The sequence below is a fragment of the Sinocyclocheilus anshuiensis genome, unplaced genomic scaffold (assembly GCF_001515605.1).
Source record: "Sinocyclocheilus anshuiensis isolate Anshui unplaced genomic scaffold, SAMN03320099.WGS_v1.1 scaffold552, whole genome shotgun sequence".
Taxonomy (NCBI): Eukaryota; Metazoa; Chordata; class Actinopteri; order Cypriniformes; family Cyprinidae; genus Sinocyclocheilus; species Sinocyclocheilus anshuiensis.
The window spans coordinates 1,968,102-1,982,879 of NW_015554362.1; the positions used below are offsets into that span (position 1 = coordinate 1,968,102).

General features: G+C 36.0%; 1 protein-coding gene across 4 annotated transcripts in view; it reads right to left on the minus strand.

Annotated features, from left to right (window-relative positions):
• The window catches only part of znf385d (zinc finger protein 385D), a 68,753-nt gene extending 54,354 nt beyond the window's left edge, over nucleotides 1-14,399 (minus strand). For all 4 annotated transcript variants that reach the window (XM_016464349.1, XM_016464346.1, XM_016464347.1 and 1 more), the window contains exons 1-2: nucleotides 14,024-14,399; nucleotides 2,354-2,496 (exon numbers count right to left, since the gene is read on the minus strand). In XM_016464349.1, coding sequence (XP_016319835.1) covers nucleotides 2,354-2,496; nucleotides 14,024-14,042 — 162 coding nt within the window. In that variant the 5' untranslated portion in view covers nucleotides 14,043-14,399. The remainder of the gene's footprint in view (nucleotides 1-2,353; nucleotides 2,497-14,023) is intronic.
• Nucleotides 14,400-14,778: the final 379 nt, after the last annotated feature.

Below are 14,778 nucleotides of genomic sequence, written 5' to 3' on the forward strand. Positions count from 1 at the left end.
CTCTTTTGGAGTCAAGCAAAACGTCACCGGGCCCACTCATCGTTTTAATCATACGCTAGATTTAATTATATTGCATGGAATTGATCTTACTGATATAGATATCATACCTCAAAGTGATGATGTTACTGACCATTTCCTTGTATCGTGCATGCTGCGTATTACTGACATTAACTATATTCAATTCAATTCAATTCAAGTTTATTTGTGCAGCGCTTTTCACAATACAAATCATTGCAAAGCAACTTTACAGCAAATTAAGTTTCTACAATATTTAGTGGTAGCTTAGTCTGTTTGATTACGTCTTTAATTGATTACGTCTTTAATTTATTTTTTCCGTACATTTCTGCCATATGTACATTAACTGACAGTCACCACTGATAAGCCACCACTAAATATTGTAGAAACTTAATTTTCTGTAAAGTTGCTTTGCAATGATTTGTATCGTGAAAAGCGCTATACAAAAAAATAAATAACTTGAATTTATAGATTTTTATATTTTTGTTTGCATTCCATAACACAATAAAGTTGTGTTGAATATTTATAGTTAATATATTAAATTGAGGTGCCCCAATTAAATTGTCCAATGCAATTTACAATGCATTTTGATGCAGATTTTCTGCACTCCTGAACAGCAAAAACAAATCCACTGTTGCATCTGTGCCACGTGCAAAAGTGCACCGAGCAAAAAAACAAAAGAATGGGACATAAACGCATCAAGGCAACTCTGGAATTTAATATGAGAGTGAGCTTCGCCAACATAACATAAGAGCGAGAGAGAGATTGCTGTGAGTTAATCTAGTATCAGATTACTGGCTCCAGAGGATGGCCAATGCACAACTCATTACTGAAGAAAAAGTCTGTTAAATACAGATTAGAGATCCAGAGCAAATATCAGCCTTGGCGACCATCGCTGCCTCTCTCTGAACTGCTATCAAGTGTGTGTGTGTGTGTGTGCATATGACTAAACTCTTCTGTGATGCACGATTGTGCCTCTCCGCTCCACATGCATGCATCTGCTACCAGCATGTTTGAAAAATCCCACACTCCAGTTTCCAAACGCAGGTCCAGCCAGTTCAGTTGTCCCTCCAGCCAAATTCCCTCCCAGCGATACGCTGTCTTAGGACAACACAGCCTGTCTGGTCTGCTTTTTCAGACTTTAGCACATGCACAAATAATCAAAGAGGTTCCCTACTGTTGGTGACGCGATGGGTGAGTGCTTCAGTGCCACACCAGCATCTTGCAAAAATGTATTTCTCATGCTGTCAAAAACCCAAAGCAATGCAAAAAAAGTGATCCCAGAGGAAGGCTAGATTGCTCAGAGGTTGCTCTTTTAAAGCTCAGGAGAATAAATGGAAATCACAGGTATGGTTGACTTAAGAGTCAGCTTAAACTCGTAAAAAGATGTTTCTCCTTGAAATCATTTTAGGAGAAATAAGATATATATATATAGGAGAATATGAGTTCCTATAGTGAGGTCTCTGGCTTTTAATCAAAGACTGTTGTCTCTTTGCAAATCTGAGGACAGTTTGAGATATTGTTAAGGCTTCTTTCAATGTTTTTTTCTCCATTTATTCTCATTTGTGCTTAAAAGAAGATGGGAACAGTTTTCTAATGGGAACAGTTAAATGCTTATGAGCATATCAGTGCTGTCTCAGCATCACAGTGAAAATTTCTCAGAGGTTTCTCTTTCATAACTCAGGAGACGTAATGGAGCTCTAAGTTATGGTTTGTTTAAGTATCAAATTGGTCTCGGATTTTATTGCTACAATTCCATGAGAAGTAAAAACAGACTAAATGAGTCATACAGTAAAAAGTACAGAGCTGTAAAATTAACAAAATGTATAATATCTGCTTTGATATCATAGCAGAGTCTGAGCTCTTTTCAGAAACTACAGTACAGTACAGTACAGTACAATACCTAAGCAAAGGCCTCTGTTATGTTCTCCATGTAACCTCATTAGTAACTATGAGAAACAAACAAGACATTCAATAGATGTCCTTTGTGACTTTTCTTAATCAACTAAGACAATTAGTCATTACTCTTCTTTTAGCATCAATTGTTATTATGCATAAGCCAGATCTGCATCTATCATCTCCCGCATCCAGTTGACTATGCAGTAGATGCTTATATGTTCTTCAGAAGTTCACAACCCGAGCCTACAACAACAGCTGGCATTATATTTCCAGAATTCACTGCAAACCACTCCACAACGAACAGTCCCAGAACAACCAGCACTCATTATCACAAGCGACACTCTCTTCCAACCCCAGTGGATGGCGTGTCTAACCACCAGCGCGAGAACAGAGTGAACCTCATTAGCACCTCCAGAAGAAATGTGTTTGTGTGACTCACGCTGCTGAAGCTGGGAATGAGGCTGAGCGTGGAGCCGCTGTCCAGAGGGAAGGGAAGGAAGTGCTTCATGCCCAGAGAGGGCAGCACAGTGGGCAGAGGAGCTCGAACCAGCGCTGGCACCAATCCGCTCTGATACGCGTTACCTGAGGAAGAGAAAGAGAGAGAAGTCACGAAACACACTCGGTCATGAGATAATGCACAGCGACCTCAAGCACATGTGCAACCACTGGAGAGAAAAATATTAATTATTAAGTGTGTTTTTCTTTAGCCGTTTATTTTAGAAGTGCTGACATCCCTCGTATCTGCATGCCAAATTATCCTTCCTCATCATCACGCAGCCTGTTTTATTTAGTTATGAGATTTATGGGAAGCCAAATGCTCCAAATGAACCGTGCAATGCTATTCGCGTAACCCTTTGAACAAGTAAACTGTTGTGCGAGTAAACTGGATGATCTGGTGGAAAGTCAGATGCACATTCCTGGTGTTATTTTTCAAAATGAAACAATATTTATTTTTGTAATCTTTCTTTAAAATATAACATCTTGCTCTGCCTCTAAAACAACTTCCCTCTTTGGGTGACATCATCAGTACCTCTTACTTTTCGACTTCACCCCTCCGACCACATTATGGTATGTAACGCCCACTTCTGATGATCTATTTTGTTTATTTTTGCTAACAATAACTAAAAAAAAAATTATAATTTGTCAACCATTTAAATATAAAAAAAAAAACAACGTAACCAGGAAAAACTTAAAGTGAACTAAAATACATCATATACATGACTCCAACGTTGACTCAAATAAAATTAAAAGGGACACAGATTATATAGCTTTAGTTTTTGGTACATGCTATATTACAACATTTATAAAACCTACCTGTAATAAACAAAAATACCAGTAATTATCAATAACACTACATTTTGCTGTGCTGATAAACATTTTTTATATGATACCAGGTAACAAATTAAAATACTACAAATAAATAAAAAAATAAACTAGAATACTCAGAGAAAACTAAAGCTAACAATGACAGAGTGGAAACAAAACGACACTGAAAATAAAAAAGCAAAAACTAAAGCAACCAATCAATTCTTGAAAATTCAGACACAATATGGCTAGTTATTTAGTTTATTTTTTGCTATTTCTGTTTATTATTTACACAAACTATGACAAACTAAATGAAAACACTGAAATAAAAACACTGATAACACTGAAACTGAAATAAAGATAAAACTGGAGAAAACTAAATAAACAAAATTTACTCGAAAACAAAAATGAACTAAAATTGACTGTAAATTAATTTTAGCTTTATTTCTTGATACATGACACATAAAACGTGCAACCTTTACAAACTGCCTTCATAAAAATGCCACTAGAATGTGCTGAGTAATTTAGCATAAAGTACACATTTAATGTTAGTGCATTAACTTTGGTAGCCCTAAAATACAAAAAAGTCAAAAACTATATTTAATAGTGAATAGTGCTCCCTAATCTAAAGTGTTTTTTAGATTAGGGATTAAAAATGAAAACTATAATAAGCCTGCCACTGTAAAGGACAGATGAGGCAGAGACAGAATCTTTAATTAAGAAAAGACAAAACTCATATAATCCACACCATGACATAAGATAGTCCACACAGGAAAACCAGGAACATCCAGGAAACAATATAGGAAAAAAATCCAACGTCTAGCAAACACAAGTGAAACCAAGCACTATATATAAACAGACAGACAAGCTAAACGGGGCGTGGTCAGTTGTCATGGAAACACAGGAGGGTAACTATGAGAACAAATGAGAAAGCTTGGGAGACAGAGCAATGGACACAATAGCAGCAGAGAAAACACTTAACAGTGTTAACAGTGAAACACAAGCTGGATCATAACAGCGATAGATTGAACTGTGCATAAGACGTGGCAACAAACTGAAAACTACAGTAACTTTTGACTTTTGGACTTTTTTATTCCTAAAAATCAGATTGATAGGAATGTTGTTGTAGGATCAACACTGATGTTGACGCAGGAACACAACCTACTTTGAAGGAATCATAACAAGCACAGAATTCGTTATATCAATTCAAGCAAGACATGATGATCCAGAACATTTCTTTGCCACACGCAGCGAAATCTCCGCCGAGGGTCCGAACACTGCCAGCGATGACATCATGACTTTCGCACCTGTTCCTCCAAACCATCTGCTATATCATTTACTTTTTAACAAACTCTCTTGCTACTATAAATATTTGAACAATGTGCTTGTCAAACCGAGACTCTGGACTGGCTGTTATCTGTAATAGCAGTAGACACAAACACTAGTCAAGTGGGAGAGACAAAAACCAGTGGCGGAAAACAAAAGTAAATGGCTTGTTTTATTACAGTACGAGAGTTTGTGTGGGTGGCGTTGGAAAGGCAGATTTTTACAGTACATCCCATTACCGAACCAGAAAAAGAAACAGCGTTCCGTATCCAAGCCGAGACAAAAGCCAGAGAAGAAAAACTAAAGACCAAAAACACAAAGCAATGCAGAAATGTGATGCTGCTGAAAAATGGATCACTCAGGAGCGATTCTATTCTTTGTTTCAATAAAGTATCAGTTTTGTTTTTTGACAAAAATGAGACAATTCATAACATAAATACACTAGGAGATTAGTGTGAATAGCAGCACAAATCATTTGTGACCCTGGACCACAAAACCGGCCATAAGGGTCCATTTTTAAATTGAATAAACTGAATACATAAGCTTTCCATTGATGTATGGTTTATCAGGATAGGACAATATTTGGCCGAGATACAACTATTTGAAAATCTGGAATCTAAAGGTTGTAAAAAAAAAAAATAAATCAAAATATTGAGAAAATCGCCTTTAAAGTTGTCAAAATGAAGTCCTTAGCAATGCATATTACTAATGATAATACATTTTTGATATATTTACAGTAGGAAATTTACAAAATATCTTCATGGAACATGATCTTTACTTAATATCCTAATGATTTTTGGCATAAAAGAAAAAGCGATAATTTTGACCCATATAAGGTATTTTTGGCTATTGCTACAAATATACCCATGCTACTTATGGTTTTGTGGTTCAGGGTCACATTTGGTTAAATGGGAATTGACTGAAAAATGAGTTCACACTGAGATCTCTTGCAAACTTTATCTTGGCAAATATGAGCAATGCTAGGGACACTTTTGGATCTGTTGTGAAACAGATTTACATTTTACATTTACATTTAGTCATTTAGCAGACACTTATATCCAAAGCGACTCACAAATGAGGACAATAGAAGCAATCAAAACCAACAAAAGGGCAATAATATGCAAGTGCTGTGACAAGTTAATATTATAAATAAAAAGAAAAACAAGTAGATAGAATCGGAAAAAAAAAATAGGGAATGCTAGTGTTAGAGGGTCTTTTAAAAATAAATAAATAAAACAAGTCAAAAGAATAGAGAATAGAGAATGCTAGCGTTAGAGGGTCATTTTTTTGTAATGAATAAAAAGAAAACAATAAGATAGAATAGAAAAAGAATAGAGAATGCTAGTGACAGAGGTTCTCTTGAGGCTTTTCACATGAGGCTTTTGTCTTAGGAGAAACATCTGAGATTCAGGAGAACCAAGGGAAAGTCCCTATTTGTTCATTGCTGTCTAAGAGAAACAACTGAGATATTAATGAGATCTCCTTTGAAATGTTTCTATCTCATAGGGTTATTTTAAAATAAGCTCTTCTTTTGATTGCAAGGCTTGACATTTCTCCGATCTACAATTTCTCCTTCTCTGATCTTCTCTGAAACTCCAGAAATTAGATTATTAGGGTATGTTTCTCAGAGGAAAGTGGGAAACTTTAGAGGAAATCTCTTCTTGATCTCAATATTGCCTAGAAGAAACAACTGAGATGTTATTGAGATCTCCCTTATGATTTTTCTAATGCATGGGTTTAGGTGCTATCTAAAATAAAATCCATAAAACCAGTTTTCTCCTCTTCTTTTGATTGCATAGCTTGAAATTTCTTTGATCTCCAATTTCTCCTAAGGTCTTTTTCTAAGGAGAAATTGACTCTAAAGTCTCCATTAGATCGCATTGCTGTCTAGAATTTTTCTATCACATAAGATCATCTAAAAAAAAAAGTTTTCTCTTATTCTTTTGATTGCATAGCTTGAAATTGTTCTGATATCCTCTGAAACTCTAGAAATTAGATTACTAAGGATTTTCAAGAGAAATTGCAAGGTTTTCTCTAACGTCTCCATTTGACCTCATTATTGTCTAGGAGAAACAACTTGGATATTAACAAGATCTGCTTTGTGATTCTTTTATCATAAGGTTATGCAGGGTTGAGCAGGGTTGGAGACCTCTGCATTTGATCCCATTATTGTCTAGGTGAGTTATTAATGAGATCTCCTTTGTGATTTGTCTATACCATAGGGTTATCTAAAATAACTTTTCTCTTCTTTTGACTGCAGAGCCTGATCGCCTCTGAAACTCTAGAAATGAGATTAGTAAGGTATTTTTCTGAGAAGAAAGTGGGAGACTTTAGAGAAAGTTTCCACTTGAATTCATTAACAACTGAGATCGAAAAATCACGATTCGATTTCTTTGATGTGACATGGAGTTACACGTGCTGTTGTATCTCAAATAATCTCAGTGTTTGTTCTTTCCTATGAGTTTTGAAATCTCAGCACCAATTTGACATGGATTACGAAACAAAACGCTACTAATTCCTCTAGTCCTTCGGGTCTGTAGGGAGGAGAAATAATAATAAAACAAGAGAATAATAAAAAAAACTTGCCTTTGCTGCAGGCCTAAATTGTTGTGCCACATGTTTTTGTGCAAGTGCATGCACGTCTTCGTTCTCCCTTGACAGAGCATGTCAACCTCAGGGCTCCGCGTTGAGGACTCGACTCTGACATGTCAAACAACATCAGGCTAAAGGAATGCTGTCACGGAGCCAGACACTGAACAAGAAAATAGAATTAAATATGCAACAAAACCGCGGCCTGAGTGGCAGCGGGAACTGCGCCGAAGCGCTCGCCGCTATCCCGGCGCTAACCAGGAGGGTGTCTTTAGACCCAAGCATCTGGGTTTTATCTCCTCAGGGCTTTGAGCTTTACAAGGTTTGATTATGGTGTGCACACGATGCAACAACATTCAAAAGCCTCTTTCTGGAAAAAGGCAAACAGGCAAAACAGCAATGCTGGCAGCATGTCATTCGGGTTTAAGGGAACACGACTTATTAAGTTGATGAGAACATTCTGATTGTTACGAGGCTTTTTGACACTGTGCCTGCAGCGAGATTGAGACTTTTACGGCTCTGTTTTCAGTAATGTGGAAAATGTCCAATCTTCTCTGCCCTGCAGTCAATCATTGCGCTGCTTTCTGTGAGCTGTATTTTCAGCACCTTCTCGTCTATGGAGACCACCTCGCTCTTAGCGCTGAAACAACCTCTCACACTTTTACAGAAAGGGGTCAAGGGTTCAATGGTTAGCATGGTCGCTGAGCCCTGCGATCTCCACTTATGCATCCCGCATTCCTCCCAATGCCATACTTCTCTCCTCACCGCTGGCTGCCTCATTGAATTTCTCTCATTATCTGTCTGCATGTGAATCTCCTCACTTACCAGAGAACAGAAATGGTGATGATCAAATATATATATATATATATATATATATATATATATATATATAACATTATATAAAATATTAATACAAATTATAATAGACTATGATACAAATAACAGTTAAATCTGCAGATTCATGCATATACATGCTATTTAAAGCTCAGCGTATTGTTTTATTCTTCACCGATCTAGGATAAAATAATATAGTTATTTTTCTATATATATATATATATATATATATATATATATACATATAACATTATATTACAGGGGCCGGATTCACAAAACATTCTTAAGAATATCTTAAAAACATTTAAGATAGAAAAAAATAGCATAATTTAATAATTTAATAATAATAGCATAATAAGTTTATGCTTAGAATAATATAATAAACACACATTAAAAGAAAAAAAATCATGGACATGATTTAAAAAGGTTAAATGGTCCTTTAAAAAAATCCCATTTGCACTTTTCGCAATCAAACATAACCGGACTGGAAATGGATTTGGAAGTGTTTGGTACTGCGCCCAAACAAAATCTTACAGAAAGTTTGTTTTGTTTTTTGCAATATCAACCTCAGATTCGGAACACAAATTGTTTCGATTTATGGCTTTTATTGCTTTCTCAGTTTTACAGTAAAATTGTTTTGAAAATAATATACATTTCATATAAACTTAAAAAAAAAAAAACTGTATTTTTGTGCGTTTTTCATAATAATAAACCACCATGTGTCTTCTTTAAAGAGAGACCAAACTTAAAATTGACCTATTATGCCCCTTTTTACAAGATGTAAAATAAGTCTCTGATGTCCCCAGAGTGTTTATGTGAAGTTTTAGCTCAAAATACCCCACAAATAATTTTTTATAGCTTGTTGAAATTGGCACTTTTAGGTTATGAGCCAAAACGAGACGTTTTTGTGTTTGTCCCTTTAAATGCAAATGAGCTGGTGCTCCCGCCTCCCTTTTCGGAAGAGGGTGGGACATTTCCTGTGAAAATGAAATTTAACCACCGTGTCCTCAGCGGTCTATGGAGACTCCCGAAACACAACACTTGTAATGCTTCATTGGCGGTGACATTGTATCTCCAGCAGCTAAAGCAAGAAAACAGTAATGGCGGACTGCTGCTTCTCACTCAGGGCGGGGTCTATGCTAATAGAGCAGGGAGCATCACAAATGGGCGGGATTTTTCCCTAGTATGACGTCAATATAGGGAGAAATCTGAAACTGCTCATTTGGAGAGACTGTTTAAGATTTATTGGGATAACAAAAAAAAAACGAGTGGGTGGATTTTTACCATTATAGGCTGGTTGTTTTCACACACTGCGGCCACACAACTGTGTTCAAACACCTTATAAAAGTGATTTTTGCATTCTATGGCACCTTTAAGTCTGTGCTCCAAAGCTTTCAAGATTTACGACAATTTAAGTTGGAAATTTCATTTTCAGGTCAATACTCAAAAAGTGGTTAACAGGTACTAAATGGATCATAACTATTCCATAAATATAATTTAGTAGTACCATAAAAACATATACAAATGCAAACCTCTGTAAAATACAGTAGATAAATTTCATTGGGGGAAAAAAAGTTAATTTTTTACCAGCACACAAGGAGCAGAGGGTTAAGAATATTCTGAAGACAAAACTTTTGAATTCCTGAAAATAATGTTCTTTAAAACCATCACAAATAACCTCTTAACGGTTGTGGCGAAAAATAGTGTGCCTGCTTATAGGTAATCTAAAAAAAAAAAAAGTACGACTTTGAGATGTTTTTTGAGTCAATCATAGAGTCTTCAACATGAACTGCTATATAATTTTATTCTTAAGAAAAAAAATGTTCTTATGAAAATATTTGAGAACTTCTTGCGTTTCAAGAATTGTACATTCTTAGAATTTATCTTAAGAATTTCTTAACTTCTGTCTTAAGAAGGTCTCTGTTAATCAGGCTCCAGGTCAATTTAATCAGATCGGAAAATCAAAACGCAAAAAACAAACGCAATCAGATGTGCAATTTCTATTATTGTAAACTTAAGTCGTTTTCTGTAATTAATGATTCAGGTCTTTATGATTTCCTTATGTGATTCTTACCTATCAGTTAACTATTAATGCTTTTGATGTGTTTTAGTTTTTTTTTTACTTTGGTGCAAATAAAACAACTTTTCCATCCCAAGTATCCATGTGACAGCATCTGAGCTCATTATTCAGTCACATGACTTCACATGCCTTTTTTGATGTGCATCAAGGAATTTATTTGGTAAACATGTTTACATCGTAGTTTATGCACATAACTTCTTACAGAATAAAAAAAGGTTTGAACGTATACATTTTTTATGTGTTTTTGCTAAATGTTATGTGTTTCCCCACAGAATTTGTTTATGCAATATCCCAAAATGTGCATAAAAACACTGGATGGAATCTTGCCAAATGTAAAAATAGCTTTTTGACATATCAAACTACAATGAAAAGTCAACATATATGCATAAGTGCAATACATAGTGGGAGATTATAAACTGGAGAGGATGCAAAGGAAACCCAACATGATCAAATTTGGCCAAAACATGAATTCAAGCATGAACTTTGACTTTACTCTCACCCACCTGTTTCAGTTCTCACTGACTCTATCAACACCGCTAAACACACAACACTTCCCACTGCTGCAGCGATCGCAGTAATGAAACTGAAGGGAGAGAAATATGTGTGTGTGTGTGTGCGTGCGTGCGTGTGTGTGAGTGTGTGCGTCAGAGAAACTGCCTGCAGCATCATCTCCATATCTCTGTTCAGATGTGCCCATCATCTTAAAACAGCACTTGCTGCTTGCAGCGTTGCTCACTGAGAGAAAATAAAATTATGTCTGGAGGACAAATATGGCACGTAAATAATTAATCACATCCACTCTGTTTGCTCGTCACTAGGATTCTCCTAAACTTGATCCAGTCTGCTTTTTCTCCATGTCCCTTTATATCTCTGAAAAAAAGCACACACCTGCACTCAAAACACACTGCATAGTACAGAGAGTCTATCCTGCTGAACTGTCAGTCAAAACACATCCTAAGAGTGCATAACATACAGCAGTTTAGATCAATACAACAATTTTGTGTCCTTCAGTTTGAAAACAAGCAAAAATCTTGCATTATTTACAGCAATGCACTTACAAAGGAAGTCTCTGAGGTATTGCACTAGGATAGAGAGTAAAATGCACAAATATCAAAAATAAAGCACCAAGACTAACAAAACAGTATGTTTTAACATGATTATTCTAACTCTGTGCAAAGTTATACAATATTTCCTCTCATGTTATGGAATCAAGGTTTAGCTGGTTAGCATGCACAGTTTGCCCCTGCTGGTAGATGTCATAACCACACCATTATACTGCTGAAAAGAATCTTGACGGTCATTGAAAAATAGCCGTGCATTATTTTTTTAATAGTATATATATATATATATATATACATATATATATATATATACATATATATATATATATACATATATATATATATATACACAGCTCACATATATAATATAAATATTTTAAAATAAAAATTTTTTTATATCAAATATAAAATAAATAATTACATAATAATATATATTTGAAAATAACCATGCATTATTTTTTTAAATAAAATAAATAAATACAAATTAGTAGTAGTAGTGGTAATAAGTTTATTATTATTTTAATTATTAATGCAAATATATATATATTTTTTTTATTTCTAATTTTTTAAACTTCAGTTTTTAGGCTTTCAGTCTACATGTTTTGTCCCTTTAAAATCATCTGGGAAAACAAAACCAACAATTAAAAAGAACCAGAATGATAAATGATTAACATAACTGATTTTTTTTTTTTTAATAAAAAAATCCACCTGATACATGATTACAGCACATCCTTCTATCAAATTAGGAATCACACCATTAGACAGACTAGACACTACTTCAGGTATTAACAGAAAAATCCACACACAGGAATTATGTCAGTAATGCATAACCAGATATTCATCTAGACAAGTAGTCCCACTGCTAAATGGATGATTGAGTTGAGTCAACTAAACAGCTCAAATAATAAGCATGCACAGCGCTTCAACATGTCTCTGCTCTGAATCCCTCTTGAATGCCTCACATCTTAGACTTCCAAAGTGAGTGCATCGCTGTAACCATCATTTTTGTTTGTTTGTTTGAGGGATGAGTCAATATATTATGCCACGGATGCTTTGCACAGTTGCTTCTACTAAGGGCCAGTTGTAATACTGTGCACTGGATTCAGTATGATTCATCATTTATGTGAATAATTAAATTATTTTATTCCTCAATTATTCTGAAAATAATAAAACATTTCATAAAAAAAAAATGCAAATAGATTAAATTGCATGCAAACCTGATTACAATTGACTCCTAACTAGCCCTGGTCAGGAAGCACCAGCCATGTGCTTTGCAATCTGAGAGTATAAACCAAATCAATTACATATCTGGGGTTAACCACACTGCAGTCTCTGCTGTCATCACCCACATCACAACAAAATCTACACTGCTCTAAAGCCACAGGAGTCCAACAGCCCATTTCAGAGATTCCCAATTGTAAAAGAATTCGATTTAAGACTGTTTATTGACCTTTTTGGACCAGAACCAACACCCATGTGATTGCTCAAGCTGCACAGGATGAAAAAAGATTCTTGCCCTGGAAATTTGCGGTGCATGAAAATGCTAAATGTCTGCACTGTTTTGTTTTTGCAAGACGCAGGCAGTGGAATGGGGGAAAACAATGCATTTTACAAGCAATTTATATAGAAAACCACGTTCTGTGCAAATGCCCCCTTATAGGTCAACATTACACAGTTGCAAAACCTAGTCAGATTTACATTTTTATCAACACTTTGGTTTCAAATGAATTATATGTATATGCTTCATCCGCCATCTTGATCACAAAACTCACTGCAATGAATTGTGGGACTGCATTCACAGCTCAGGATTCATGCAGTGCTGCTTTAGAACCTGGCAGAACAATCAAGCTGCAATATTTTAGAACTGTTTTTGCACCTTTGATGCCTTAAAATGCTGCCAACGTAGGCAGCTCACTAGGTTTTTAAACAGAACCCGTGTCTACATACACGATAGGTGGTGCACCACATCCCATTGACTATTACATCGAAGCTGGACATCAGGGACCAAAAACGTCAAGGTATCTTTGATTTCAGTCAGAAGTTATTTAAATAAGTAATAAATTATTTAAATTCACAACAAATAAAATGCATAGTAAAAAGTATGTGTAAATAAAGAATGATTGAAAAAAATAGCTGTGTAATATAGAATATCAAATATAGAAGGATGTTATCTGTCAAAAGGAGCATCAATCACTTCCAGCACACACAGCTTTGGGAGCGATTTAGTATGATATATATATAATATATATATAATTATGCATTATTCAGAAGTAATATATAATTTATATAATTATGCATTATTCAGAAGTAATAATTGCATTATTTAGTAAATATAAATTAAGAAAGTTCTATTATTGTTAAAAAAAATTATTGTTACACTGCAGGACTGCAAAACAAGATGTAATGTAATAAAAATGGTAAAAAGCATGTAAAAAAAAACCTGCACACTTAGCCTTTTACGTTCATGTAAATTTAAACCTAATGTCTTAAAAGTTCATGTCCATTTTTTTTTACAATCCCAGTACTTGTTCTGACATTTCCAAAATCTTTACATCATGTTTTTAAACCCCTAAAAGCTGCATCCAATGCATCAGCTTCACCTCAGAGTAACAGATCTGCTGTATCTCCTGCTGTGAGCTCTGTTCCCGTTTCTCCGCACATTTGGAAAGGAATCATCCATTCAGCGGGAAGCATCATTTCCAGACGACACGCTGAGACAGAGCTGCACGTTTCCTAAAATCACAATTTCACGCTCTTTCGCGTCTGCTAAACTCCACCGCAACAAATCAGGTGTCTGGTGAGGCACGCGAGCCGAGCTCCTCTGATGTCCCTGCAAGAAACCCCCGCTGTGCTCGCCAGACGGGGAGTCTAGAAAACAAAACCACAGAGTTTCAAACTGACTGACTTGACTTACCGATAAACATGCTCTCCATGGTCGTCACGCGTCCAGATCCATGGCGTCCCCACGCACCACTGCCGTCAAGAGTGAATCCATGATCTCATCTGTGCATGTGGGGAACCACGACCACGAGGACTGCAACAACTCCTCGCTAGTTTTCTGTCCCTCTCTGTGTGTGTGAACTGAGATCCCACTTCAGAGAAACTCAGTCTTGCTCTTGCACCTCCGTCCTCAGCTCTCCGGCTGTAATCTGACTCCTGGTGAAGCAGCTCTCTCCGGCGTGCCGATACCAGCGTCTCTGGCGGGAGTCGAGCTGCGGCTGCTCATTTGTTCTGTCTGAGTGTTCCTCGGGCACTGCTCTCTCCCTCTCTCTCTTATCTCTCGTTCGCTCTTCCAGCACCTCCCTACTTCATCTATCATGCTCTCTCTCTCTCTCTCTTTCCAGTTATCTGGTGATGTCCTCATAAAGCAAACAAATAAAAAAAAGTATAATTTCTATTTTATTTTAGTAATTTATCTAGTAAGAAAATGTGAGCATTTGATTAGCTGCAGAAGAAGTCACTTTCATGGTGTAAAAGTGTTTGGCAGGACATTACTACAGTTTTTTTTTTTTTTGGCTGTGGTGTTGCTCGACAGTTGCTAGGGTGTTTTGGATGGTTACCAGGGTGTTCTCTTTGGTCGCTATGGTGTTTCTACCATTCTAAGTTCTAGGTGGTTGCTAGGGTATTGTGGGTGGTTTCTCCACTGTTCTGCTTAAGTTGTTGCTATAT